Source organism: Pelobates fuscus, chromosome 3 (assembly GCF_036172605.1).
Source record: "Pelobates fuscus isolate aPelFus1 chromosome 3, aPelFus1.pri, whole genome shotgun sequence".
In the NCBI taxonomy this organism is placed as follows: Eukaryota; Metazoa; Chordata; class Amphibia; order Anura; family Pelobatidae; genus Pelobates; species Pelobates fuscus.
Genome location: NC_086319.1, coordinates 383,078,535 through 383,106,395, shown reverse-complemented (window position 1 = coordinate 383,106,395; position 27,861 = coordinate 383,078,535). Strand labels below are relative to the sequence as shown.

Here is a 27,861-nt window from a genome sequence, read left to right as displayed (position 1 = left end):
AATTGGCTGCCTCGGCCGCTGTGACGTCATCGGAAGAGGGGGTGTGGTTTGTTGCCGGAAGTGAAGGAACCGGCGGGGAGATGGCGCCGAGCTCGAAATCAGAACGGGGCGGGAACCGGAAGTGGGGCCCCAGAGACCATGTAATCCGCCAGCTAGACCGAGTAAAGGTATCGGATATCGCCCGGGGCCGTGGGAGACACTATATCCCGCTGAATAGGCGGAAAGCAGCTCTCCAGGGCCCGGGGCAGCCAGCTAACCAGAACCGAAGTGATACAGCTTGGTGGGAGACTGGGGAGGGTTAATGTGGCCCCTGGGATCCTCAGACAGGGGAGGGTTACCGTGGCCCCTGGGATCCTCAGACAGGGGAGGGGTTAACGTGGCCCCTAGGACCCTCAGACAGGGGAGGGGTTAACGTGGCCCCTGGGACCCTCAGACTGGGGAGGGGTTAACGTGGCCCCTGGGACCCTCAGACTGGGGAGGGGTTAACGTGGCCCCTGGGACCCTCAGACAAGGGAGGGGTTAACGTGGCCCCTGGGACCCTCAGACAAGAGAGGGGTTAACGTGGCCCCTGGGACCTTCAGACAGGGGAGGGGTTAACGTGGCCCCTGGGACCCTCAGACAGGGGAGGGGTTAACGTGGCCCCTGGGACCCTCAGACAGGGGAGGGGTTAACGTGGCCCCTGGGACCCTCAGACAGGGGAGGGGTTAACGTGGCCCCTGGGACCCTCAGACAGGGGAGGGGTTAACGTGGCCCCTGGGACCCTCAGACAGGGGAGGGGTTAACGTGGCCCCTGGGACCCTCAGACAGGGGAGGGGTTAACGTGGCCCCTGGGACCCTCAGACTGGGGAGGGGTTAACGTGGCCCCTGGGACCCTCAGACTGGGGAGGGATTAACGTGGCCCCTGGGACCCTCAGACTGGGGAGGGATTAACGTGGCCCCTGGGACCCTCAGACTGGGAGGGGTTAATATGGCCCTTGGGATCCTCAGGAGAGTAGGGTTGCCTCTGGGATCCTCAGCAGAGGGTGGAGGCTGGCTTCTTGCTCTCTAACGCAGGGCTTTGCAGCAGGCAAAACACCATGGCAGTTTTAGTCCTAAACGGCTGGGGCTTTACATTTTACCCATCCCAGCAGTGTCCATGGCAGATCATCATGGGAAATGTAGTCCACAATAGAAGGTGCAATAGAGGTTAGCAATCAGTGGATTACAAAAGATGTGATGCTGTAAAGGAACACACTGGTCACCAAAACAGCTTTATCTTAAAGCAGCATTATCATTAAAAATTAGTATTTCATACAGATAGTATCTTTATGAAATACTTATTATGACTGTGACACTGAAATACCAACCCTTTCAAGATGTCTCTGTATTTCTCCTGCATCTGACATTTCCTCTCACACATACTTTTCCCCTGCGGCAAACTAAACAGTGGCGATGTCACCATCGGTAGCCTTTGCTAATTCGGCTTTAAGGCTGCACTATCATCCCCCTGAAAAATCTGTATTTTATTCACTTAAATACCAACCCTGTCAATAGATATACAGAGATAACCTAAGGACTACTTTGTCTCTGTGTATTTCCTATGCCTTGATGTTTGATAAAAAACTAAAGATCTTTTAGGAACACTTGGCCTACTCTGGCCATGCCATATTTCTAATGCAGAATGTAAGCAATATATTGCCTAATGAAGGGACAAATGTGCTTATCTCACTTTCTTATAGCCCATGCTATTTCAGTGTATTACGCGGTCTTCATCTCCTCATATTTCAGGCCTCTGGATTAAATGCCACGGTCACCACAACATTCATATAATTCTAACAACATCCAGGAACTGTATCCATTAATTATTCGCCTCCTTGGCTGACATCGTCAGAATTGATCATCTCCGTCAATCGAATGCTTTCCCTCAGAAAAATCATTGTATTGGCTGAGATTGTCAAGGAGGCGGGGCCAAACACCGGCTTGATCTAATCAGCATCTCCTCATAGCGATGCATTGAATCAATGCATCTCTATGGGGAAAGTTCAGAAGAGACGAATGTCAGTCACACTGTGCAGCAGTGGCCACCATAGGTATCCCTAGGGCTTTTCTCTGGGTGGCTGCAGGGACATACTATGCTCGCCAATATAACTACATTAAGCTATGGTTGTTCTGGTGACTATAGTGTGCATTTAATTTATATTTGAACTGCAGCAATAAAGTGAGTGTGACATCCTTAAAAAGAAGACACTTCAAGCACCCTAACAAATACAGTCCATTATTATAGTCGGAGTCTATGGGTGTTGTCTTATGGTTAGTTTTTTTGGCAAACCTTTTGAGAGCAATGTTAAAACAAAGGCCTTTGCAGGCACCAAGGCTTCTTTTCTAGTTGCATTTAGAGTGGGCCAAAAATCAGAGCATGATTTGACAGGTAAATAACTCCTTTTCTTAGTGGCTATTTTTTGTTGTTGTTGCAGGTACATATTAGCCATGTGAGATTCCTTATGGGTAATTTCATGAAGGAGTGACGAGTAAAAATAAAGTGAGATATCGGGATATGATTGAAAAGTTTTATGTCCTGTTGTGGAAAATAGTCCTGAATTGTGGTTTTAACTGGACGGCTATTGCCTTTTTGCAGACAGAGCCACACTGGACATCCTCGGACAACTATTTCTTAACAAATTCCCAGATTAAAGGACCACTATAGTGCCAGGAAAACATACTTGTTTTCCTGGCACTATAGTGCCCTGAGGGTGCCCCCACCCTCAGCGTCCCACTCCCGCCGGGCTGGATGGAGAGAAAGGGGTTAAACTTACCTCTTTCTCCAGCGCCGGGCGGGAGTCTCTCCTCCTCTTCGGCTGAATGCGCACGCGCAGCAAGAGCCGCACGCGCATCCAGCCAGTCTCATAGCAAAGCATTTACAATGCTTTCCTATGGACGCTGGCGTCTTCTCACTGTGAAAATCACAGTGGGAAGCGCCTCTAGCGGCTGTCAATGAGACAGCCACTAGAGGCTGGATTAACCCAAATATAAACATAGCAGTTTCTCTGAAACTGCTATGTTTATAGAAAAAAGGGTTAACCCTAGCTGGACCAGGCACCCAGACCACTTCATTAATCTGAAGTGGTCTGAGTGCCTATAGTGGTCTTTTAAGTGGCCACCACATTCGCCTGGCCTTTTAGCTTCCAATTAATTTCCATGGAGATACGGAAAGGAGCATTTATCTGTGAACAAACCGCATACACTTGGGTGGTACACGGGAATATCCGTGCAGAAATGTGAGCACTAGAGCCTAAAACCTTAACTAATGTTATGAGCAATGCAATTGAAATAGACTTTGCAAGGCGCTGAATGGAGCTAATTTAAAATGTCACCTTCTGTACCTAGCAAGACAAATCTCCAAATGTTATGCTCTTGTTGCATATAATATAATAAAAATTGGTTAGATAAGTTATGGACTCTTCAAACCATCTGAAATTTGGCTCATCCTGCACGTCCACATTGTACATTTCAGTTGTTTCCAACCTGGACAGCTGTGGGCTAGGGAAATAATCGATGTTGGGGGTGTGGAGACGTACATATTACCAATGGGGCTGCAGAGAGTGTTGATACCAGGGGCAATTTCTGGTTCTATCAAACACCTAAACTTTTTGACAAAAATAATTGAATACAAAAACCAGTGAGACACTGCTCATAGCCTTTTCATCATAACCGCTATTCTGCAGTGATTATGGTGCATAGCCTGCCACTACCGTTAGACCATTTCAAACACACTCCAAGTTAGAAGTAGATTCCTGTTTTTAATTTGTTACAAACTGTTCTTTGCTTTCCCTCCCCCATGTAAGAAAATACATCGATTTAATTACCTTGTTACTCTGACTGGCAGTCCTCTGCTGCTCCTACCCTGACTGAGACTATCTCATTCAATGCACCTCATGTGGGGCTTCATGTAGAGCTTTTAGACGCTGAATGTTGGTCCTGCAAAGATTGCAAGAAGCCCCTCTAGTGAATGACAGCCACTAGAGGGGACTTTAGTAAGCATTGCCTTATCTTATAAAAGGCAGTGTTTACACTACTGAGATTGCAGGGAAGGACAGTTTCTTTACACCACAACCACTACATTTAGCCGGAATAATTATTCTGCTGTTTAGAGCGTTCTTTTAAATGTGAAACCTGTATTTTTACCTGACAAACTCTTTGCCTGCTGGCTGTGCTCCTCTGTTTTACATTTTACACACCACCACAATTCCCACAAATGGAGGAGGCAGCGAGGTAGACAATTGTATGCCCCCATGCAACAGCTGCCCAGTCACAATTCTATTTTCCTTGCACCCCCTCAATGCTGGATGGATGGGATACAGGGGGGTGGGCATAGACATGCACTCCCTTTTTCGAATACCCCATCCCACTAACAACTCAATTACCTGGTGGCTGCTCACTGTTCAGTAGATATGCCTCTAATCATAGATTGGGGTATATGGGAGGACGTATTCCTAGTATATTGATATGACAGTCATATTGTCCCCATTTGCTTTTTAAAATTCATTTAGTTTTTCTTCGTGAAGCCTATCAGCAACCACTGTAGAAAGTACAAAGTGAATCCGTGCACTGCTGGTGGTTATTTATTTGTGCTGTGCAGCCAGCACACAGTCAAACAAGCAAGTGTATTTATTTACAAAATGTGCCTGTCTCCAAAAAAAGATCCATCTGAAATGCGGTATCCATTCCGTTTTTTGTAAATCCGTTAACCCAATGTTGTATAAAGGATTTCCATGCTAATGGTACTTATTTCGCTCACTTGCAACCTTTGCCCTGACTTTGCCTTGTCTAAACCTGTTTTGAAGTAATTTGCTAAATCTTTAAATGGTTACTCCAACTGCTTTTAGACGTGCTCGTGGTGGTATGTGTCTGTGCGGCATTTCTGCCTAAAACGCTTCACATTCAGAGATATCTTCACTTTTGTACCAGGGGTGTAACTAGCCCATAGCACAGGCCACTTAGGCTCTGTTTTGGGCTGAATAATATCAGTTCTGTCAAAAATGACATCTGTTGTCTGCACACTGGTATCATACATTATGCCTGCAAGGTGAAGCTGTGATCCTACCTCCCTGCATTGATTATATTATTTATTTTATTTTTTTACAAATACCCTCCCCTACCTGGCTCAGTGTGCGCATGCACTCTGAGCTGGTACAACAGCACAATCAAATGTTTTCTCTTTAATCTCAACAGGGGCTTTGGAGATTTATAAAAGGGGGACCTAGTTAAAGGACCACTCTAGGCACCCAGACCACTTCAGCTTAATGAAGTGGTATGGGTGCCAGGTCCAGCTAGGGTTAACTAATTTTTTTTATAAACATAGCAGTTTCAGAGAAACTGCTATGTTTATCAATTAGTTAAGCCTTCCCCCTTTTCCTCTAGTGGCTGTCTCACTGACAGCCGCTAGAGGCGCTTGCGTGATTCTCACTGTGAAAATCACAGTGAGAGCACGCAAGCGTCCATAGGAAAGCATTATGAATGCTTTCCTATGCGACCGGCTGAATGCGCGCGCAGCTCTTGCCGCGCGTGCGCATTCAGCCGACGGGGAGGAACGGAGGCGGAGAGGAGGAGGAGAGCTCCCCGCCCAGCACTGGAAAAAGGTAAGTTTTACCCCTTTTCCCCTTTCCAGAGCCGGGCGGGAGGGGGTCCCTGAGGGTGGGGGCACCCTCAGGGCACTCTAGTGCCAGGAATACGAGTATGCTTTCCTGCACTAGAGTGGTCCTTTAAAGGAATACTTTAAGCAACAAAATAACTTGGTAAAGCTGTTTTGGTGTATAGATCATGCCCTGGAGTTAAATCGCTTTGTTTATACAGCTTTATCTTTGCAGGAAGATTTTAGAAAGGCTAACGTTTAAACTTTCATTATTGCACAGTCTGTTCAATTTACAATTTATTTTATTTCCTTCTCTGCTAATAGCCTTCTAGATCCTGTAGGAGCCCCCTGTATATGATGGAGTACTGTTTTCAGAGCAGGATATTTAAATCTAAAGCAGGTTAACATCTGATTGAAAATTAAACCATTTTGTTTTCATGCAGGCTGTGTAAGTCACAGCTGGGGGAGGTGTGACTAGGGCTGTATGAACAGTAACAAAAGTGATTTAACTCCTAAATGGCAGTGAATATAAATATATACATTTAAAAGAAAGCATCTTATAAAAAAATAAAGTTCTATAAGTGGCTTTCAGTGGTGTGAATTCCAGAGAAATTACGGCTTCTCTTTCAAGCAGATCTGTTTTTGTTTTGTTTTTCTCTTTTTACACAGGATAGTTTTCCTTAATCTAGTTATATGTTGACTGTTTTTTGTAAAATCTTCCATCTAAATTAAAAAGAATACTATAGTGTCCGGAACACAAACATCTATTCCTGATACTGTAAAGGTTAAAGGAACACTCCAGGCACCCAGACCAACTCCCACTACCCTTAACCCTGCAAGTGTAAATATTGCAGTTTTCATAAACTGCAATAATTACCTTGCAGGGTTAACTCCTCCTCTAGTGGCTGTCTACTAGACAGCCACTAGAGGGCACTTCCTGCTTCATAGCACAGGTTTTCTGTGCTAGAGCATCGCTGGACGTCCTCATGCTTTCCTATGGAGAGCTCTAATGCGCATGCGCGGCCTTGCCACGCATGCGCATTAGGTCTCCTCTGCCGGCGGATTGTTTTCCTGGCACTGGAGAGTCCCTTTAAATCACTATTAAGGTCCCATAGGAAAGCGTTGGGAGGCTATTGCGCGTGAGTGGAAAAACGTTGCTCTGCGCCATTTAGCATCTCATAGAGATGCTTTGAATCAATGCATGTCTATGGGAACGTTTAGCGCCTGCATGCAGAGCGTGGAGACGCTGAACATCATGAAGCACCTCTAGTGGCTGTCTGAGTGACTTCCACTGGAGGTATCCCTTTCTATGAAAAGGCAGTGCTTACAGCAGAAAGCCTGCAGGGACTGCAGTTGCAGTTGTTCTGGTGACTATAGTGTCCTTTTAATATGTAAACATTGCCCTTAAGTTTGTGATGGTAATATCAGACATTTATTGCCTTCATCATGCGTAACATGTCATCCTTTTCTCCAGATCACAGGTCAACTTTCATCCCGGCTGTTTAGAAAACTACCACCTCGGCTGTGTGTCTCTCTGCGCAACATTGTGGATGAGGAGTTCCTGCAAAAGGGGTACGTACACATATTGCTATTTCATTGGAAAGTGTTCAGATGTTGAGGGATGTCTTTATTGGCTCAGTCTGTGTTTGCTTTGGATCACAGCAGTAATATGTGATGTCTGACTGTTAATGGGACACTTTATTCGCAAATAAAAAAGAAAAATCACTATTTAACAGACATACCCCTAATGATAACATGCATGTAGGTTGGGGAGGCAAAACACAGCACACGCACATTACTCACAGCCAGCAAATATAATATATTAATGCATTACATGTAACCAGCAAACCTCTCACATTACAAACAGACGAATAACCATGTGAATGTCCAGCGTCTAGGCAGGGACCTGAAATCATTTTGAGTGTCTGGACAAGTAAATTGGGCTACTGGTTTAATCCCTTGGATAACTAGATAGACCCCTGAATCAGGAACTTCTCATTCTGGTAAATGGGGTCTGGTCCTCTCCATCAGAAGCTGAGATTTATGGGCTATTTAGTTCATCCCCCAGATGTGTGTAACTGCTGGATAAGCTGGTAGCAGTTATAATGAATCTTCTGCCAGCATATTGACAACACCTTTAAAACTCGAGCATTCCCAGTTTGGGCCCCCTGAGACCCATTGGGAAGGAGAATTAAGTGTCATGGGGTCACACACATTCTCTCCCACATTTACACGCACACTGTCACTCCATGCTGCAGACAAAATTGGAATCTAAAAACAAAATGCATTTTGGTGGTGACCTCCACCTAACACTACCATAGTTCTCTTTCAGGCTACGATTGGGGTTTGTCTAGGAAGCCACGAGGGATTCTGCCGTTAGATATCTCGGTCCATTGTCCCACTTAATAGCTGCACACAGAAATAAGGCCAACAAAAATAATGCAATTTAGCAGAGGCTTTAACATTCCTATCAAATTCCTCCTCAGTTCTACGTTCAGTCTTGTGTCCATTTACCAATAGCATAACTCCACCACATACATACATAACTCCAACACTAGGGAAAACTGTCCACTGTTAGCCTTTTCTGGTAAATAGTGATGTTCTTATTTTGCTAATATATCTCAATTGGTCTGTACCCTTTGTGTACTAGCATTGCAGTAATTCTTGCTTTTAAGATGGAATATCTGGTTCTCTGCAAAGGGAATCTGTGAAATGTCAAACTCTGTAGGTTTTGGGGTTGGTTTGATTAGGAGCCACTTACTGAATATCTTTCCCTGGTCCTTATTTCAGAGCTGTCCCACGATTCCTACTCTTTCCTGCCACTCTTTTTTTTTTGTACGTCCTTGTTTATTTCCCCTTCTTTCTGCTGCCTCTCCCCCTTGCCCCTTTCCCTCTTGTTAATGGTTTTTCTCGTTTTCAGTCACATCTTCCTGGGTTTCACCAAGTGTGGCCGTTTCGTGTTGTCATACACCAGCGATGTCCTTGATGATGATTTTTCTTTCTACTCGTATCACCTGTACTGGTGGCAGTTTCAAGTGCACAGCAAACTGCGTCTGGTGCGTCTCCCCTCCTACTAATCTTATCATTGCCTGTTTCCCCTGTATAACACCTCTTTCCAGCGCTGTTATTCTCCCAATAAACTCCAAATCCTTTGCTATTTACAATCCACTTTCATAACTTTTCGTGTTCCCTTTTATACCCTTATCTGGCTCTTTTTTTTTTTTTTTCTTTTTACTCGAATACCCCTGACTTCCTGTCTTCTCCCCAGGTGCGACAGGTCCGCCTGTTCCAGGATGAAGAAATCTACAGTGACCTTTTCCTGACAGTCTGTGAGTGGCCAAGTGACAGCTCCAAAGTTATTGTGTTTGGCTTCAAGTGAGTCTATCTTACTGCATTGTAGTTTATTCCACCCTGCTGTTGCTTTCTCCACTTTCCTCCTGCTTATAGTTTTACCCCGTATCTGTTTTTTTCCCCTACTCGCCTCCCTGGCATAGTTGTCTATTTCCCTACGTTTGTATGATCTGTCTAACCCATCTCAGATCTTTTGTCTTGTTCACACTGGGATTCTCTCCACCTTGCCCCTGGTGGAGTTATTTTGCTGCCCCATCCCCCCCTTAGTATTTGACTGTGTGAGTCATATTGCCCCGTACTCTTTGTATAATTCATCTTTCCCTCTGAATACCTTTAATGTACCTTTCCTACTGACTGTATCTCCCCCAGGCTGTCTGATTATACTTTTCATACTGATCCTTTCTTCTACTAGAATCACTGACTTCACTGTCCACGCTGATCATCCTTCTTCCTAGGAACTTGGACCTGAGACTTTCTTTTGTTCCAGGATCTCCAGCTCTGTTGTCCTTACTGGCTTTCTTCTCTTGTATTGATTCTCTTCTCCCTTTGACCTTGTTGTCCTTACTGACACATTACGTCCTGGAATATCTGACTCTATTCCCATTGATTCTCTTCTCCTAGTACTTCTGGAAATGGGATGTTAATGAATATGATGAGTGATGAAAACCACCGAGATATATATATCAGCATTGTGTCTGCCCCTCCAACATCACCTTGTACAGACTGCCGGGAGTCCACATCCGGTACGTACGTACACACCTTGTCACCTGCAGAACCTTCACATTTTCTCCCTCTTGCATGAGACTTGAGTCAGGCACTTCACCTCCAACAGCTATTCCCCCTCCTCGAATATCGTCATTCTGTCTGCATTGCTAATGTAATTCACACTAGGTTTTACCTGTGAGGAAATTATTCTATTTGCTGTAATAAAAACATAACATCGAGAAGTGTCTTGTTTTGGGGTTTAGTGTCTGTCTTTTCCTCTAGGTCCGTGTCTTCTACACAGCTTCATGCTGCACACCAAGTACCAGGTGGTCTATCCTTTCCCCACCTTCCAGCCAGCCTTCCAGTTGAAAAAAGATCATGTAGTTTTGCTCAACACAAGCTATTCTTTGGTTGCTTGCGCTGTGTCCGTGCAACAAGCAGGTAAAATATAGCCTAATTTTCCTGCTGTAAACATGCTGTCTTCTCTCCATGCAGGGTTACTCTTTTGCCATGGAGGTGTCATTAACAAGCTTTCTCAAATCTTTCTTTTAGGGAATACTGAACCCAACCAAATCTTGTACAGCAAACAAAGCCAACATCGAATTACGTGCAGCTGTTCATCCTCCTCTTCTAGTCCATCGTCCTCTTCTGCTAGCAGTCGCTCCCCACTTATGCCTGACCAGTTCTGCTCCAGTCCCCCCACTACTCCACCAGCCGTCACTCGTGCCAGAGAGTTTGTGGCTGGCATCTTTCGTCGTGCCAGAGAAGCCTCAGGGTTGGAATCCCAAGAAAGGGGAGAGAAGGCTGGGCCAAGCACAGAAAGTCCACCACGAACCTCTGACCCAGAGTCCCCCATATGGCATCGTCCTTCCAGTGAGGGGCATGGACGGCCAAACACTGGCCATACTGAAGAACCTAGTTATGTTAATTACACACGGCTACGATATTTCCTTGGAGAAGTGACAGAGACTGACCAAGAAAGTGGTGAGAGCTTCAGTGGGAACATCTTGTATACTCAGAGTAAGATGGAAGAAAAGGGGGTTAAAGAGATGAAAAAAGATAACTAGAGGGTTCCCATGGTGTGGGGGGTGTTAAATCAGTGACCGCGTGGAAACAGGATTAACTCTTTCTGTCTCTATAGAATATGAAGATGACAAGATTTCACTGCCATTCCTGGTCACTGATCTAAAAGGACGTCATCTAAAGCCAATTAATGATAAAGCTTCATTCCAGGTGAAACAATGTCCTTTAAACTAATTTTTAACTCTACCATGTCTCATTAATTTAATATTCATTATGTGAAACCCCTGCTCTTGTCTTAAATCCCCACCCCCAGGGCCAGCACCTGAACGTAGAGCAGTTGACTTTGGATTTTGAGTATGTGATCAACGAGGTGATCCGACATGACGCTTCCTGGTCCCGGCAGTTCTGCTCGTTTAGTGATTATGATATTGTCATCCTGGAGGTGAGGAATACAGGTGTATGGGTTTGCATTTCAATAGATTTTGTGTTAAATGAAAGACGTTTTATATTCTTTAAAATGTGAGCAGGATGGACGCATAGGATCAGAACATAATTCTACTAGTAAATCTTAAAAAATTATAGTGAGGGTGAGAGAGAGAAAAATCCACAGAAGAGTTAGAATAAATGTATGACGTCCATAGCCAGACAAATATAATGTCTCAATCAATGATAACAAGTTTAAATTATTAATGTATTTATTTATTTTTTAAAGTAACTTCCCGGCATGTTGTTATACGAATCAATTCAGTCACTAGCTTTTATCATTTTATCTTAAAGGGACACTACATATACCAGAACAACTACAACTTTAATGTAATTGTTCTGGTGAGTATAGTATATCCCTGCAGGCATTTGCATGTAAATTCATTAGAATTGATTATCTCAGTCATTCCAATGCTTTCCTGTGGGAAAGCATTAGATTGAGTGATATAGTCAATTTCGATGATCTCAGCCAAGGAGGCGGATCGTGTTGGCCTAAGTAGTGTTTTTAACAATATACGGTCAGGAATACATGGTTGTGTTCCTTAAATCTCGTGTTCACCTTTTGTGTGTGTTTTTTTTCTTTTTCTTTTTTATAAACCATTTTTTCCCCCCCCTCCTCTTTGCTTTACTCAGATGTGTCCTGAGACCAACCAGGTCATCATAAATATTGGCCTTCTTCTCCTTGCATTCCCAGGTCCCCAAGATGAGGGTCAACTGAGGTATGTTCCATTAACAGCCTCACTTCCGCTTTGCATTCCTTCTTTATAGTGTTACCGTGAACCAATTGGTCTGTCTGTCTTCTGTCTTAGGCCCAAGACCCATCACACCAGCCTGAAGGTTGCATGGGATCTACATACAGGGATCTTCAATACTCTCAGTGTGGGTGACCTCATTGAGGTTAAAGGTCAAACAAGGTAAACATTCATATTCTGCTGACTTTTATAAACCAAAAACAAATCCTAATTCTGGGCTGTAGTGGAATTTAACTATCTCCCTTCCTTCCAGTGGAAGCGTTTGGAGCACGTATCGAAAGAGCTGTGTTGACACCGTTATGAAATGGCTGGTCCCAGAGAGTGGTGTGCGTTATGTGAATCGGATGACCAACGAGGCTCTACATAAAGGTGAGTAGAATTTCAATTACTCAGGTTACTCAGTAATGGGATTCTGCATTATAATACATCAACCCTTATTTTTCCCACTCTCCCCAGGCTGCTCTCTCAAGGTGTTGGCTGACAGTGTCCGATATACATGGATTGTGCTGTAATCTGGTGTGTCCAGGTTTTATTAACGCTACCTCTGTGCAAGTCTCGTGGTGCATCTCAAAGGGGGGGAGGGGGCGGGGACACAACAGGAGCTTATCACCTTGCCTTGTTACACTGCCATCTAGTGACATTACTGTGCACAGCAACGATGCAATGGAGACTGTTAGGAGACAAGATGTATTTGCATGATTTATGAAGATTTTGCATATCCTGGAGCAGGATACATGAGTGGTTAAGATGTTGACCTGCAACATTCCTTGCTAACGTGATCTATCCCTTTTCATGCTACGGGGATAATTTCACAGCAGAATACATTTATTTTAATTTTTGTCCTACCAGAACAAAGCAGAGTTCTTATTTTTTTAATAGCATGTGTAGATATATATGTATAAAATTACACCACCCATTGTCCTATGTTGTGAAAATAAATCACATTATTTCTGATTGTGGTAGTCTTATTTGAGCACTGTGTCTCTGAACCTCATCTATGTATGAGAGGAATGTGTAGGAAACACACAGAATTACAGACAAATAGAGATGTTTGCTTCATAAAAATTCCAGAAAACGTTTTAGGAAGTGCACAAAAGAGTTACTTAAGTGACGCCTCATTAACAGCTCTGTGTCCTTTTGTAGCACAATTAAAGGGGCTGTCCAAGCAACACATTTCCTCTCTCCTTTTTTTTTAATTTTAAATGAGCTGTGTATGCTGCCGAATTCTGCTTGTGCTATTTTTACTGTAATGGCTTTGTATCATTGTATTTGTGCGTATATGCAGGGCCGTCTTTAATATTGACTGGACCCTGGGCAAAACATTTGCTTGGGGCCCCCTGGACCCTGTTCCTCCTCCCCAGGCGTGCAATCACGTCCTCCACCCCAACGCAGTGGCGGACCTAAATTAGAGCGGTACAAGAATTTTGGGGGGCCTCCCTGTCGCACGGGTGATTAAAAGGTAGATCCCCATCTGTCGTGCAACTCCAGAAATGCATTGACAGCTGGGGCTCTACCATTTACCCATGTTTGCAGGTCTGTATTTATCACTAAGTAGGTTTTGTGTGTTTGAATGTAAACAGGCTTTTGTATGGAATATGTTTGTATGTGGTGTTGGCGTGAGTGCAAGCATGTATTTGTGTAGTGTTGGTTTTTGAATGCAGGGGTGTATTTACATATAATTTTGGTGTGTAACACAGACATGTGTTTGTACGTAGTGTTGAAAATTGAATGCAGGGGTGTATTTGTGTGTACAGACATACTGACACACACACATACTGAAACACACACACATACACTGGCAGACGGATATACTGGCAGACGGATATACTGGCAGACGGATATACTGGCAGACGGATATACTGGCAGACGGATATACTGGCAGACGGATATACTGGCAGACGGATATACTGGCAGACACACACACACACACGGACATACTGGCAGACACACACACACACGGACATACTGGCAGACACGGACATACTGGCAGACACACACACACAGACATACTGGCAGACACACACACACACGGACATACTGACACACACATACTGACACACACACACACTGACATACTGACACACTGACACACACACGGACATACTGACACACTGACACACACACGGACATACTGACACACTGACACACACACGGACATACTGACACACACACACACACACACACACGGACATACTGACACACACACACACACACACACACACGGACATACTGACACACACACACACACACGGACATACTGACACACACACAGACAGGCTGGCTCGCGCACACAACATTTACACTTTAAAACCCACCCTCCAGTTTCCTACCTTTCCTACTGGTGGTTGAAGGTGTTGGGAGTTGGGGTCTAGCTCTCTCGGCTAGCCCCCCCCCCCCCTACTCTGCCTACTCTTCTTTCCCACGCGCTCCTCTATTTGTGGGAGGAAGTGATGCGCGGCTGTCACTTCCTCCCAGCCGGCTGCCGAAAAGCAAGGGGCCCGCTCGCACTGTTAAAGCGCCTCAGCGCGCTACCGTGCCCCTACTGACAGAAGCCCACCGCATGGCCCTTTGTGCATGGGCCACCCGGGGGGCCTCCTTAGTGTGCGGATTACCGGCCGAGGGGTGAGAAATAGTTGAAGCCAACAGGGCTCGCGGTGCAGCTGCTTCGGGCCCCCCAGGAGTAACTAGGCCCGGGGCAGCTGCCCCGTTTGCCCCACGTTAAAGACGGCCCTGCGTATATGAGCTATTATATTGTATATGTTCATGAGTAGTTTATGGTATTGTGTATGATACATATGAATGGGGGCTGCTTGTGGAATTGTGTATGTGGATGGATATATCACATTGTGTGTTTGGTAGTGTGTGGGGGCTGTTTGGGGTATTGCATGTGTGAAGCTGCGTGTGGGGTTGTGTGCATGTGTGTGGATTGTTAGTGGTGTGAAGCTGCGTGTGGGGGCTGTCCCTATTATTTGTATGAGGGGAGGGTTATTCTGCATTTCTGTGTATATCTAGCCGTTCCAGTGGGGACCAGGCCGGCCAGGTACAACTGCGAGCTGCTCTACTACTGTGTGGATTCCCATTCACAAGTGCTGGGAGGAAGTGATCTGAGATCACTTCCTCTACGTGCTGCAATGTATAAATTGAGGATTGTCCTTCAACTCCTTTTCGGTTTAGCAGATATCTGAAGTTTTACTGGGACTCCTGATAGGCCAGAACGTGTTTGGCTCTAGCAGCCTTGAGTGCCGTGCACTCCTGCCCCTGATCTAACCTATAGACTAGGTGCCGGAGTTCTTTTACTTGGTTCATTTTGTATACTATTTATAGAGGAGGAATTTTTTCAGCATTGTGCACCTTAATCATACATCATCTGCTCTTCATTCTAAAATAATTATTTCTACCTGGTATCACAGCTTTATAAGTGTGCCCTTCTTATCTGTTCCTCCTAACCTGCAGTGTTTCTCCAATAGCACAGGCTTGTGGGAGTTGAACTGCAAATAATGTATTCCACATGGATTCACTTCAGATACCAATATCTTGTATTTTGGATTGGTTCTTTTTATTCCAGCCTGGAGTGCAACTTTAAAAGTTATGTTAATCCAGATATATATATATATATATATATATATATATATATATATATATAAAAAATAAACACGCACCATAAGGTCTCTCCAGGCCCTTTCACTGTATTAGTCTGAAGAAGAAATAAGGAGGGGTGCGGGGGGAATCATCAAGCTCCTGTAGTATTTCTGGTGTTTATAGTGTCCCTTTCAGCCCTGCAAACTGCCATCTATTTGCTGTCAAGCCCAATCTGCCTCTCTCTCACAGTAAATGCTATCTGTAGTAGTAATGGTAGTCACCCCGAGCAGGGATACATAATATCTTTCAGGATATTTATGGTGTGAGCCATATGCACAGAAGTAGAGATCTTCTGAGATTTTGTTTAGGTGGGCATTTAAACATGTAATTACCGGGGGGGAGGAGCGATGACGTAGGACACGCGTGATGTGCGCGCCTACACTCGAGGCGATGCTGTGACCCAGAGAGAGATTTGAGGAGATACCTATGAACCACTGCTTGCGTAATTTGCACCGGCTTTTCCTTCTTCCCCCGGTGAGACGCCGAGATGACACGACAGAGACATATAGATGGATCCCCTGAATAATAGCAGCAGACTAGATGCGGAGCAATCCGCAATAATAGACAGCCTTCCACGTGGAGTACTTCTCGGAAGAGGACAAGGGGGAGAGAAAGGAAAAAGGGGGGGGGGGGGGGGAAGAGATAAAGCTAAGTCTGCAGTAACAGAGCAGAACCCGCAATGAAAGATTTTCGGAAGAAATCTAAAGCCAGGTTATTGGAGACAAGCTCTGTGACTGCTTCACTACTATTGAGCTAAAGCGAAGTAAAAACAGTTATCTTAAACCCCTATTTTTTTCATTTATTGCTTTTCTTCCTTTTTTTTTTTTTGCAGTTTTTTTCTCCAAAGATGTAAAGCCATCCTCTAATATTGGAGTGATCAACCTGTTTGTTTTTCTTTCCTTATTGTGACAACGTAAGGGTTTTTGCTCCGATCCATTAATTATGGCTTAAAAAAAAAGCCCAAGAATACAAGTAACTTTTAAAGAAGGAAAAGGAATATAAACTGGAGAATAAGAGAGAAAAATGGCTATCCTTTTTTACTCCGCCTCATTTACAGAGACAAGATACAGATCATCATAAAGAAATGGATATTTCGATATCGGCAGTCAAAGAAACAGAAATAACGACACCAAAGATCACATCTACTCTACAGCTTCCCAAGGAGATCATTCAGGATGATTTACGTGAATATCTAGATGCAGGCTTTAAACGCCAACTAGATCAAATTAAAAATGAAATCAAACCGGTCTCACATAATTCAGAACGGAATTCCTATTGATGGAGAAAAAAGTTAAGATGAATAATATAAGAATAGAATCCTTGGTATGCCAAGAAGCCCAACTAAAAGACTCACGGGGAAGTTTAAAAAAAATAAATAAATAGCAGATTTAGAATTTAAATTAGATCTAGAAGACAGATGGCGATGCAACAACTTAAGATTTAGGGGAATTTCAGAAACCATAAATGATAAACTGAATTTATTTTAGATCTATTTCTACAATTAGGCATTCAATCAACAAATACCTTAAAGGTTTTAGAACTGTGTCACAGGGTAATGAAACCATCTACCATTTAGAAAAGTTCACCAAGAGATGTTCTTTTGTTCTTTCAATTTATATGATGTACAAGTCTTGAAAGCAGTAAGAGTGATCAGATTCAAGGAACCATATAATAACATCTCTATTTGTCCTGATCTGTCATATTATACCAGGATGAAAAGAAAGCCATTCTCAACTTTTACAGCAAAATAATATTCGTTACGCCTGGAGATACTCATGTAAAATGATTGTCTCTCATGAGGCAAAGATACACGCGTTCTCGGATACACTAGCCCTATCTAAGTGGTTCAAGGAACTGAACTTTTAATTGAGTTAAGAGGCACTGAAAAAATGAAGAGAGAAGATTTAAAGACCACAGGATGGGGACTTTTTCTGGCCAAGTATCACAATTTTTGAAAGAGGGATATTTCATGCAATTATGTACATTGACAAACTAACACAAGTGATTACTTTGATATATTTCTGTTTTTTTATTTTTTTTGTTTTATTTATAGGAGCAAACTAGATTTAAAATATTAGGATAACTGTATAACTCACGAAAAACAGAGATTTAAAAAAAACAAACAGAGAATTTAAAAGAATTGCAGATAAATTATGTTAAGCAATTTTTATACAAGTCACATAAGATGATAAAGATGATTGTAAGCACTAATCACTATATGCAATTTAAAGTAGGATGATAATTCATGCAAAAGTGATAATGCACCTAATTATTCAGGCTGGAACGTGTTACATGTGGGTATTCTTTTTCTGCGTCTGATGGGTTTTATTTTAATTTTGTTAATAACAGGCTCACGAATAACACACAGAAGGGGAAGAAAGAAATAGAATAACAGAACAAACACGGATAGGATATAGGAGAATTTGATTGTAGATATGTAAAATAACGCTTACACAAGACCCCTAAAAGGGCAAAGATTACCTCAAACACAAATCACTTTACGTAATTAAGTAGGACAATAAGCAAGATAATTTTGGTTAGAACGATAATTTTAGAAATTATGTGTGGTGGGAAAGCTCCACAAGAAAGTTTTTACTACTACTCTCTCAAAGTGAAACTTTTAGTGGTTTTTGAGATTAGTGGTTATAGGTTTCTCTTATAGAGGTAACATAGCATCAAGATCGATCCTTGAATATGATCACGGTGGAAGGCCCAATGAGGTGGGGTAAATTATTGATCCTTCCAGACTTCCTTATAGGGTCGTTCTTTAAACATGTCACTGTCTCTGTATTTAACGTCTTGTCTTCACGTAAAATTTAATTAACAAGTGTTGTGCTGGATAACGGAGTTGGGAATTCCTGTGGCGGTTCTAACTTTCTTTTGAGGTTATATCAAATAGAAGGTACTTGTGCCCTAAATATAGGATACAAATTGATATTACAAGGGTAGAATTCAGCATGCCTAGATATGTGGTTTTTCTAAACCAGATAATGTTAAATATTGTCTCCATTAATGCTCAAAGGATCAATTCGCCTTAAAAAAAAGAGAATTTTAGTTGATCGCATGAAAAGAAAAAATTGCTCTTATATGTATTCAAGAGACTCATTGGCGACAAGCAGATGAAGACCAAAAATACAAGTTTAAAGATTTTCCTCTCTCCGTTTACTCCTCTTTTAAGGAGAAAAAGAAGAGTAGCTCTTCTGTTTTCAGCAAAGTTGACCGTTTCTACGATCTGTTATATAGATGAGAAACTGTACACAATAGCTAATAAACTAGATAAAAGAAAAGAAAAAAAAACATCTAAGAATGTTTTTAATCAAGACAGGAAATTTCGTAACATTCTCCAAAATGTGGCTCTCTATGACTGTTGGATGATTTATCATCCCTCCGAAACAGATTTCACCTGTTTTAGTAAAACACACTGTGCATATTCTAGAATCGACCTAATTTTTATAGATCGTAATTTGCTGGAAAGAGTAAAATCTTCCAACATTATTTCGATTACTTGGTCGGACCACAACATGGTTAAATTACAACTGAAAACGGAAATACTAGACATTGCCCAGATTGGAAATGAGATGATAAATTACTTATATCTAAAGATAACCGATCATATCGCAAAGGCAATAGATTTTTATTGGTCAGATAATGGGGACAATGAAGTTTAATCTATGATGAAATGGTGTGCCTTTATAAGTGTCATTAGAGGTGACATAATTGGTTTAAAAGCACATGTAAAATTAACCAGGGAAAAGTCATTATCAGATTTATATATCGAACTTGATGAATGCAATAAATTAAATACATCATCTCCTGCGAGAGCTTCATCAAATCAAATAAATATTCTTGAAAATAAAATGAATGACATGTTAATATTTAAAGCAAATAGAAACATTCAATTCATGAAAACTAAATATTGTCATAGGGGGGAACAAAGCGGAAAATTACTTACCAATAAAGTCAAAGTTTAACAAAAAAATAAAATAATAAAATAAGACAAGGCCAAGAAGTAATATTAAAACCTGGAAAAAATTGGCCCTGTTTTTTTAAAGAATATTATAGTACTTTATACAATTTGCCTGTAACAACTTCTCAAGAATCCATAAATAAATATTTATCTGATAAGGATCTTCTCTGCTTAAATAATGATCAGTTAGAGCAGCTGAACGACAGAATAACGCCTCAAGAAATTGCAGAAGCTATTAATGCAATAAAAATAAATAAGGCTCCTGGACCGCATGGGTTTGTTGATTCTTTCTATAAAATATATAAGGATTTACTCCTTCAGAGACTCGTGGAATGTTTTAATTCAGCTTATGTGTACAGGGAAGATGACAAAAGAGATGCATGTAGCTAACATTGTCCCCATACGTAAACAAAATAAAGACCCAGAAGAAATAGCCAGTTATAGACCAATTGCATTGCTGAATACAGACTATAAAATCTATGCTTCGGTCTTATCTAAAAGAATAAAACAATATAATTCCCACTCTAATTTCTGAAGATCAAGTGGGCTTTGTTTCGGGGAGAACGGAGTCCAACCATGTTAGGATAATTTTAAACATATATGCAAAGGTCCATGTTACAAAAAAAAAAACCTTTCTCACTATGGCTATCGATGGGGAGAAAGCTTTTGATCGAGTTAGCTGGGACTTTATGCGAAACAATTTTAGAGGTTTTTGGTTTTTCGGGACGGATTCTTTCGGCAATTATGGCCCTTTATTCCTCTCCATCGAGCAGAATAGTGGGAGGGGGAATTTGGTCTCAATGGTTTGATATCTCAAATGGCACTCACCAAGGCTGTCCACTTTCTCCACTCCTTTATATACTAGTGGCCGAACCACTAGCACATGAAATTCGTTTAAATTCACAAATAAGGGGCTGTCACATAAATGAATAAAGAATTTAAGATTAACCAATATACGGACGATACTTTATTAACTCTTGCTAACCTCATTTCTTCAGTACCAAAAGTAATGAATACAATAGAGCAATACAGCCTTCTTACAAATTATAAACTTAATGTTCATAAAACGGTTGTATTACCCATGTATATAGAAGAAAAAGGTTATCTTTAAAAAAACAAAAAACCCATTATGCCTTTAAATGGGAAAAAGGTTTTAAATATCTTGGCATAAATATTGCATACGACCCCTCTAACATAATGAAGGCCAATTTAATTCCATTAATAAGAGAAATGACTCACCTTTTAAAACAATGGATTACACTAGAAATATCATGGTGGGGCAGAGTTAAAGGGACACTCCAGGCAGGGGAGGGCTGGCAGCCTTAGGCCTGGGGGGCAAAACCAGTCAAGTGGCCCATTGCGCCACCAAATCAGTTCACCATCCATGCCCACCTTTTCCTGGTTTTATAACGGATATTGATGTTATGCTAATCAGTAGCTCTTTGCCATACCCGCTCCTTCACGGCTCTGACTTTCAATGTTGTCAGAGCACAGGCTGAGAATCTCTGAGCCTTGTGCTCTGACTCACTAACTGAGCGCCGGAACCACGAGGGAGAGGATATGATCTGACTGCACCTACTGCTGGTGCGCACCAGTGGACCACCAGCGAATCGTTTAAATTAAATATGCTGGTGTACCCAACTTGTGAGCTGTGTTGGCCGCCGGGCGCCTCTGTTGTCATGGCACCCTGCGTGACCGCACAGCTTGCCCACCCCAACGGCTGGCCCTGCTGACATACACTGATGTTACTACTTAGACATCCCTCAATATTAATACAGACATCAGAGTAAACACCAATAAACTATGGAAACAGAGCTGATCCCCGCCAAATTTATAAAGGTTTGCTTAGAGGATTTATTCAAGATTAAATCATGCCTCCTCCTCTCTCCCCCATGCGCTGCTCTGTAGGCTGGGAGGAAGTGAAGAGTAATCACAGTTTCCCAGCACAACGCCACCTGTGGCTGCATGGGGAACAGCTGTTTAATGTAATGCTTGCAGGACGGCCAGCTGCCGCAGAACCTCTTTGTTTCCGTCTCTGCAAAGGGCTCCAGGCACTGCTTGTTGTGAGTGTGAGCCACTGTAAATTAGGGGCAGAGGGCACTTGACGGGTCAAGACGGGTCTGGGCAGGAGGAGAGTGCAGTGCAATCAGTGCACTCCCCTCCTGTGGGTCACCAGTAGACTGGTGCACCTGCCCAGGATCAGAGCCGGTGCAAGGATTTTTGCCGCCCTAGACAAAATATAAATTTGCCCCCCCCATGTGACATCACAATGCCCCACCCATATGATCTGCCATATGAACTAACGCCAGTGCTGCACACAGTGTGTGTTTACATTAAAAAGCCTGCAGGGACCAGCTATAGACACCAGAACCACTTCATTAAGCTATAGTGTCCCTTTAATGTGAGGTAAATTATAGATTAGTGTCACTAATAATATACTAGATTGCCTACTCACAATTAGATGAGGATGATGATGGGCTGCAGTTTGGCTCCACTGGTCTGGTGTAGAACAGGACCTCTGGAGGCTGTTTGCAACTGTGGTCACAAAATTCAACGTTCTGGGAGAATTGGAAGCAGCTCCATTTTTTGGGGGCCTCTTACACAGCTCAAGGTCTGGGCCCCAGTGCCTGACGGTGAGTATGCCCATAAGGCCCACTCATAAGTCCACTTATATGTTCCACCCACCCATGAGCTCGCTCACAGGGAGTGGAGTGTGTAGGGGATGTGTTATGTGTTATCTAATATGTGTGCTTATGGTATGTAGTGTATAGGGATACCAGTTTGTGCAGGTGATGCAGTGTGTTTGTGTGTAGTGGAAGCAGTGTGTATTTGTGTATGAGGGATGTATTATGTGTTTCTGGTTGTGTGTGAGGGATGCATTGTGTGAATCTGTGTTTGTATGCATAAGGGATGCAAGGTGTGTGTCTGTATGTGTGTGCATTGAGTGTAAGAGATGCATTGTGTTTCTGTGTGTATGTAAGAAAAACAGTGTGTGTGTTTGCATGTGTGTGTGTAAGGGTTTGCATTGTATGTTTCTGTGTATGTGTGCAAATGATGCATTGTCTTTGTGTGTAAGGGTTGCATTGTGTGTGTGTGTAATGGATGCATTGTGTGTTTCTCTGTGTGTAAGGGAAGCATGTTCTGTTTCTGTGTATGTATACGGATGCATTGTGTGTTTCTGTGTATGTATAGGGGTGCATTGTGTGTTTCTGTGTATGTATAAAGATGCATTGTGTGTGTGTGTGTGTGCGCATAGTGTTAAAGAGCTCCCTGTCTTGCCCCCTGTCCTATAGAGCTGTCCCTTCTGTCCCTTAGAGCTCTCCCCTGCCCCTTAGTGGTCTCTCCTCTCCCCCACCCTCCCCTAGCGGTCTCTTCTCACCCTTACCCACCCTCCCTGTGCTCTTCTCATCCCCCCTCCACCCTCCCTGTGTTCTTCTCACTCCTCCCTCTGTGTGTTCTCACCCCCCCTGTATTCTTCTTACTCCCCCCTTGTTCTTCTTACCCCCTTCTTCTTATTACTCCCCCCCTTCTGCTTACCCCCCTTCTTTTTCTTAACCCTCCTACTTCTTCTTACCCCCTCTTCTTCTTCTTACCCCTCCTTCTTCGTCTTACCCCTTCCTTCTTCTTCTTACCCCTTCCTTCTTCTTCTTACCCCTTCCTTCTTCTTCTTACCCCCTTCTTCTTCTTACCCCCTTCTTCTTCTTACCCCCCTTCTTCTTCTTACCCCCTTCTTCTTACCCCCCTTCTTCTTCTTACCCCCTTCTTCTTCTTACTCCCCCCTCTTCTTATTCCCCCCTCTTCTTCTTACTCCCCCTTCTTCTAATTACTCCCCACTCCTGTTCCTACTCCCCCCTTCTTCTTCCCCCCTCTTTTTCTTATCTCCCCTCCTTCTTACTCCCCCTCTCTTATTATCCCCCCTCCCCTCTTCTTACTCCCTCTCTTCCCTCTTCTTACTCCCCCCTCCCCTCTTACTCCCCCCTCTTCTTACTCCACCCTCCCCTCTTCTTACTCTCCCCCTCCCCTCTTCTTACTCTCCCCCCTCCCCTCTTCTTACTCTCCCCCCTCCCCTCTTTTTACTCTCCCCCCTCCCCTCTTTTTACTCTCCCCCCTCCCCTCTTTTTACTCTCCCCCCTCCCCTCTTTTTACTCTCCCCCCTCCCCTCTTCTTACTCTCCCCCCTCCCCTCTTCTTACTCTCCTCCCCTCCCCTCTTCTTACTCTCCCCCCTCCCCTCTTCTTACTCTCCCCCCTCCCCTCTTCTTACTCTCCCCCTCCCCTCTTTTTACTCTCCCCCCTCCCCTCTTTTTACTCTCCCCCCTCCCCTCTTTTTACTCTCCCCCCTCCCCTCTTCTTACTCTCCCCCCTCCCCTCTTCTTACTCTCCCCCCTCCCCTCTTCTTACTCTCCCCCTCCCCTCTTCTTACTCTCCTCCCCTCTTCTTACTCTCCTCCCCTCTTCTTACTCTCCCCCCTCCCCTCTTTTTACTCTCCCCCTCCCCTCTTTTTACTCTCCCCCCCCTGTTTTTACTCTCCCCCCTCCCCTCTTTTTACTCTCCCCCCCCCTGTTTTTACTCTCCCCCCTCCCCTCTTTTTACTCTCTCCCCCTCCCCTCTTTTTACTCTCTCCCCCCCCTTCTTCTTACCCCCTCCCCTGTAGGTGGCCAAGCTGCACTCCGGTCCGCTGTCCCGGCCGGAGTGATAGGAAGGTGCTCAGTGTGCACCTTCCTGTCAGTCCGGCCGGGTACAGGAAACAGAAACTCCTGTTCCGCGCGGAACAGGAGTTTCTGTTTCCTGTACCCGGCCGGACTGACAGGAAGTGCACACTCAGTGTGCACCTTCCCATCACTCCGGCCGGGACCGCGGACCGGAGTTCAGCTCGGCCACTTACAGGGGAGGGGAGAAGCAGCTGCAGCCGTCTGAGCGCTCTTTACAGAGCGCTCGGCGGCTGCAGCATTTAAAGGGCCGGCCCGCCGCGGCCGGTCCTAAAAGAATTTCGGGCGGCCTGGGGGGCAATTGCCTCCCTGCCCCCCGGCCCAGCCCGCCCCTGACTCCAGGCACCCAGACCACTTCTGCCCATTGGAGTGGTTTGGGTGCCAACTCCCACTACCCTCAACTCTGCAACTAAACTGCAATAATTACCTTGCAGGGTTAAGTCCTCCCCTAGTGGCTGTCTACTAGACAGCCACTAGAGGGCACTTCCTGGTCCATAGCACAGAAAACCTGTGCTATAGCGTTGCTGGACATCCTCACGCTATGTGAGGACCTCCAGCGTCGCTAAAATCCCCATAGGAAAGCATTGAAAAGCATTTTCAATGCTTTCCTATGGAGAGGTCTCCCCAGCCGGCGGGCGGGATCAGTCTCCCCCGCCGGCTGACGTAATGAAAGGGAGGAGCGTCGGAGGAAGAAGCAGCGACGTGGGACATGTCGCTACCTCTGGTAAGTGACTGAAGGGGTTTTCACCCCTTCAGCAACCGGGGATGGGAGGTGGGAGGGAGAGGGGACCTGCAGTGCCAGGAAAACGGATTGTTTTCCTGGCACTGGAGAGTCCCTTTAACTCTATAAAACTCTATAAAACCTAAGATAATCTATTTACTAAGAATGATTCCGATGCTTATACAGCCTTATTGGCTGACTCTTATAAATACATTTTTTAGAAATTATACATGGCTCTATAAGAAACCTAGAATAGGGATTGATCTTTTATATTTAAAACATAAACAAAGGGGAGTAGTTTTCCAATCATTTTGTTATATCATCAAGCGGCTCTTTTAATGCAATTACGATTACCACAAAATTAGTTTGAAATTTAATCTGATGATATCAAGGAGCCATATAACGAGGTCAATTTGTTCTGGTCAACAAGAACAAATACTCGAATTAAAAGTAGGATATGCCAAACTGACAAATTAATATTAAAACATCTAATTCAATTCTGGACTCACTTTAAAAAACAAGTAAATTTAAAAGATAAAATCTTACCGGCATTACCATTTACACATTTAAATAGATGGATCGATAATCTAGATTTAAGGGAGTGGACATGACAGGGCATTAAGACAATTTCAGATCTATTCGGAGAGTCAAACATGTCCTTTGCTGATTTACGGAGTGCATTTGTGTTCTCTGTAACACAGAATTGTAACTTTATTAGAATAAAAAGCTTTTTATATAGCTCTACATATTATCTGAGTGGGTTATCTTCAGTCTTTAAATTAAATGAGCTAATTATGAGAAATTAAAATGGGAAATCTGCAAAGCTATTAACTAAATGTGTAGATATTATAAAAACGGCTAAAATTCAGAATCTTCCTCCTGCTAAATGCAGATGGGAAAAGGGCTTGCATATTAAAATTGATATGAAAGAGTGGAATGCGGCCTTAAAATCCGTATAAGCTTCAGTCCATTGTTTAAATATAATGGAAGCACATTATAAATTGGTGAATAGGTGGTATTTGACCCCCGCCAAATTAGTCAAATTCTCTAATTCTGACACTAGAAGTGCAGGAGCAGATGAGAGTGGAATTGTATCCTGATTAAGAGAGCTTGGGATTGAATTTTATAAGAAATTAACATGCTATTGCTATCACATATCATTGGACACCTGAAACAATATTGCTACATCTAAAACTCAAATATCAAAAGAGAAGAAATATCTTTTGATTTATGCATTGATGGCTTTTAAAATATCCGTAGCCAAAAATTGGGGGAAAAAAAACAACAATAGATACCTGGCCGCAAGTTAAGGCTATTAGAATCCAATGCAAAATGGAAAGAGGAATTGCCTCACAATTTTGCATGAGTCCGTATAGATACAACATTTGGGAAAAGTGGATTAAGATTCTTGATATGCCCACTAGTGATTGAATATGAATACCCCCATTGCTTGGTAAGATTCTGCCACAAAGGAATATCCTGACTCGGAATAATGCAAAAAGAAAGACAAACTTGTTTACTGAAAACAGACGTATAAAGGATTTGTTTTATGTATATATGTTGTATGTATTGTTAAATGTAATATATTATGTTGAAATAGATTAAGGTAGGGACAATGGATAAATGTCGCTACCTGTATGTAGCGTTTTTAATGAGGAAAAATTTTAAAATAAATTAATTTAAAAAAAAACATGGGGGGGCGGGGCCGGGACCTGAAACGGAGCAGACGCCATTACAGCGAGCTCCCACCTTGTAAACCCAAATCCGCAAATATCCCGGAAAACATCCACCATCCGGACCGGAGCACGTCAGAACTGAATCCGGGTCCACACACCGAACCGGCAGATGCCTTTCCGGTACACTCCAAAGCCTGGGAGTGCAAAACGCAGGCCTAAGGCCTACCAAGCTCCGAACCTACACGGCCTCGAGCAGCTACTCGGCGGGACATACCTACAAGGTTACTCCGATCCGGAAGACGACTTTGACCCATACGGGCAGGAGAATCCCGAACCCATGGGCAAACGCACACAGAAGGCTCACATGGGCTCCTCCACAGCACAAGACATCGGAACTTTGCTCCAGCGACCAGCACAGCCTAAAACTACCGCCATGGCCCACATAACATCCCACACACCGGCCCACTCATCAACCCAAACTGACACAACACTCACAATGCCGGCAATGAACACTGCAACAGGTGACTCTAATTTTGCCACTAAACAGGACCTACAAAATTGGGTCAAAGATATACAGAAGACGTTGGCGGTGGATGTGGGACGCCTGAAAACGGACGTGCACAATGTCACAGCGAGAGTCCAAACATCCGAACAGGACATCATGCACCTCCAAGCCGGCATGGCCAAAATGCAGGACGCCGTACACCAACTACAAGCCACACAGCATAACTTACTGCTGCAAATGTCTGCAATGGAGGACCGAGCCAGGCAAAACCATGTTAAAATAAGGGGAATACCCACGGAGATCCAGGCCACAGAACTGCCACATTACATCCGCAGACTCTTGGCAACCATCTTACCGCCGGCAGCCAACCGAAAATTTGGAATAGATGGCGTATACAGACTCCCGGCTCCCTCCAGGTTACCTAACATGCCCACCAGAGATGTTATACTGAAATGCGCCTCCACCCACGATAAAGCACAGCTCCTGGCGGCAACCAAAGGTAAAACTCCCCTAACCTTTGAGAAGACCCAACTTTCTTTTTACCAAGACCTTACCAGGGCCACATTACAATGGCGCAAGACACTGTCACACTTCACAAGCCATCTGCGCACCCTGGGAGTGCCGTACCGATGGGGACCACGAAGATCCCTGATAATACCCCACGATGACCTCACTCACACGGTGACATCGGGCGAGGAGGCACCAGCACTCCTGAAGAAGCTTG

General features: G+C 43.7%; 1 protein-coding gene across 1 annotated transcript; it reads left to right on the top strand.

Annotated features, from left to right (window-relative positions):
- The first annotated feature begins 59 nt into the window (after nucleotides 1–59).
- Nucleotides 60–12,876, top strand: DCAF15 (DDB1 and CUL4 associated factor 15). Its single transcript, XM_063445973.1, has 13 exons — nucleotides 60–167; nucleotides 7,083–7,180; nucleotides 8,529–8,664; nucleotides 8,877–8,983; nucleotides 9,581–9,702; nucleotides 9,947–10,105; nucleotides 10,217–10,648; nucleotides 10,806–10,897; nucleotides 11,001–11,129; nucleotides 11,804–11,889; nucleotides 11,980–12,084; nucleotides 12,176–12,291; nucleotides 12,379–12,876. The coding sequence occupies exons 1-13, from the start codon at nucleotides 81–83 to the stop codon at nucleotides 12,432–12,434; spliced, it is 1,725 nt and encodes a 574-aa protein (XP_063302043.1). The 5' UTR covers nucleotides 60–80; the 3' UTR covers nucleotides 12,435–12,876.
- Nucleotides 12,877–27,861: the final 14,985 nt, after the last annotated feature.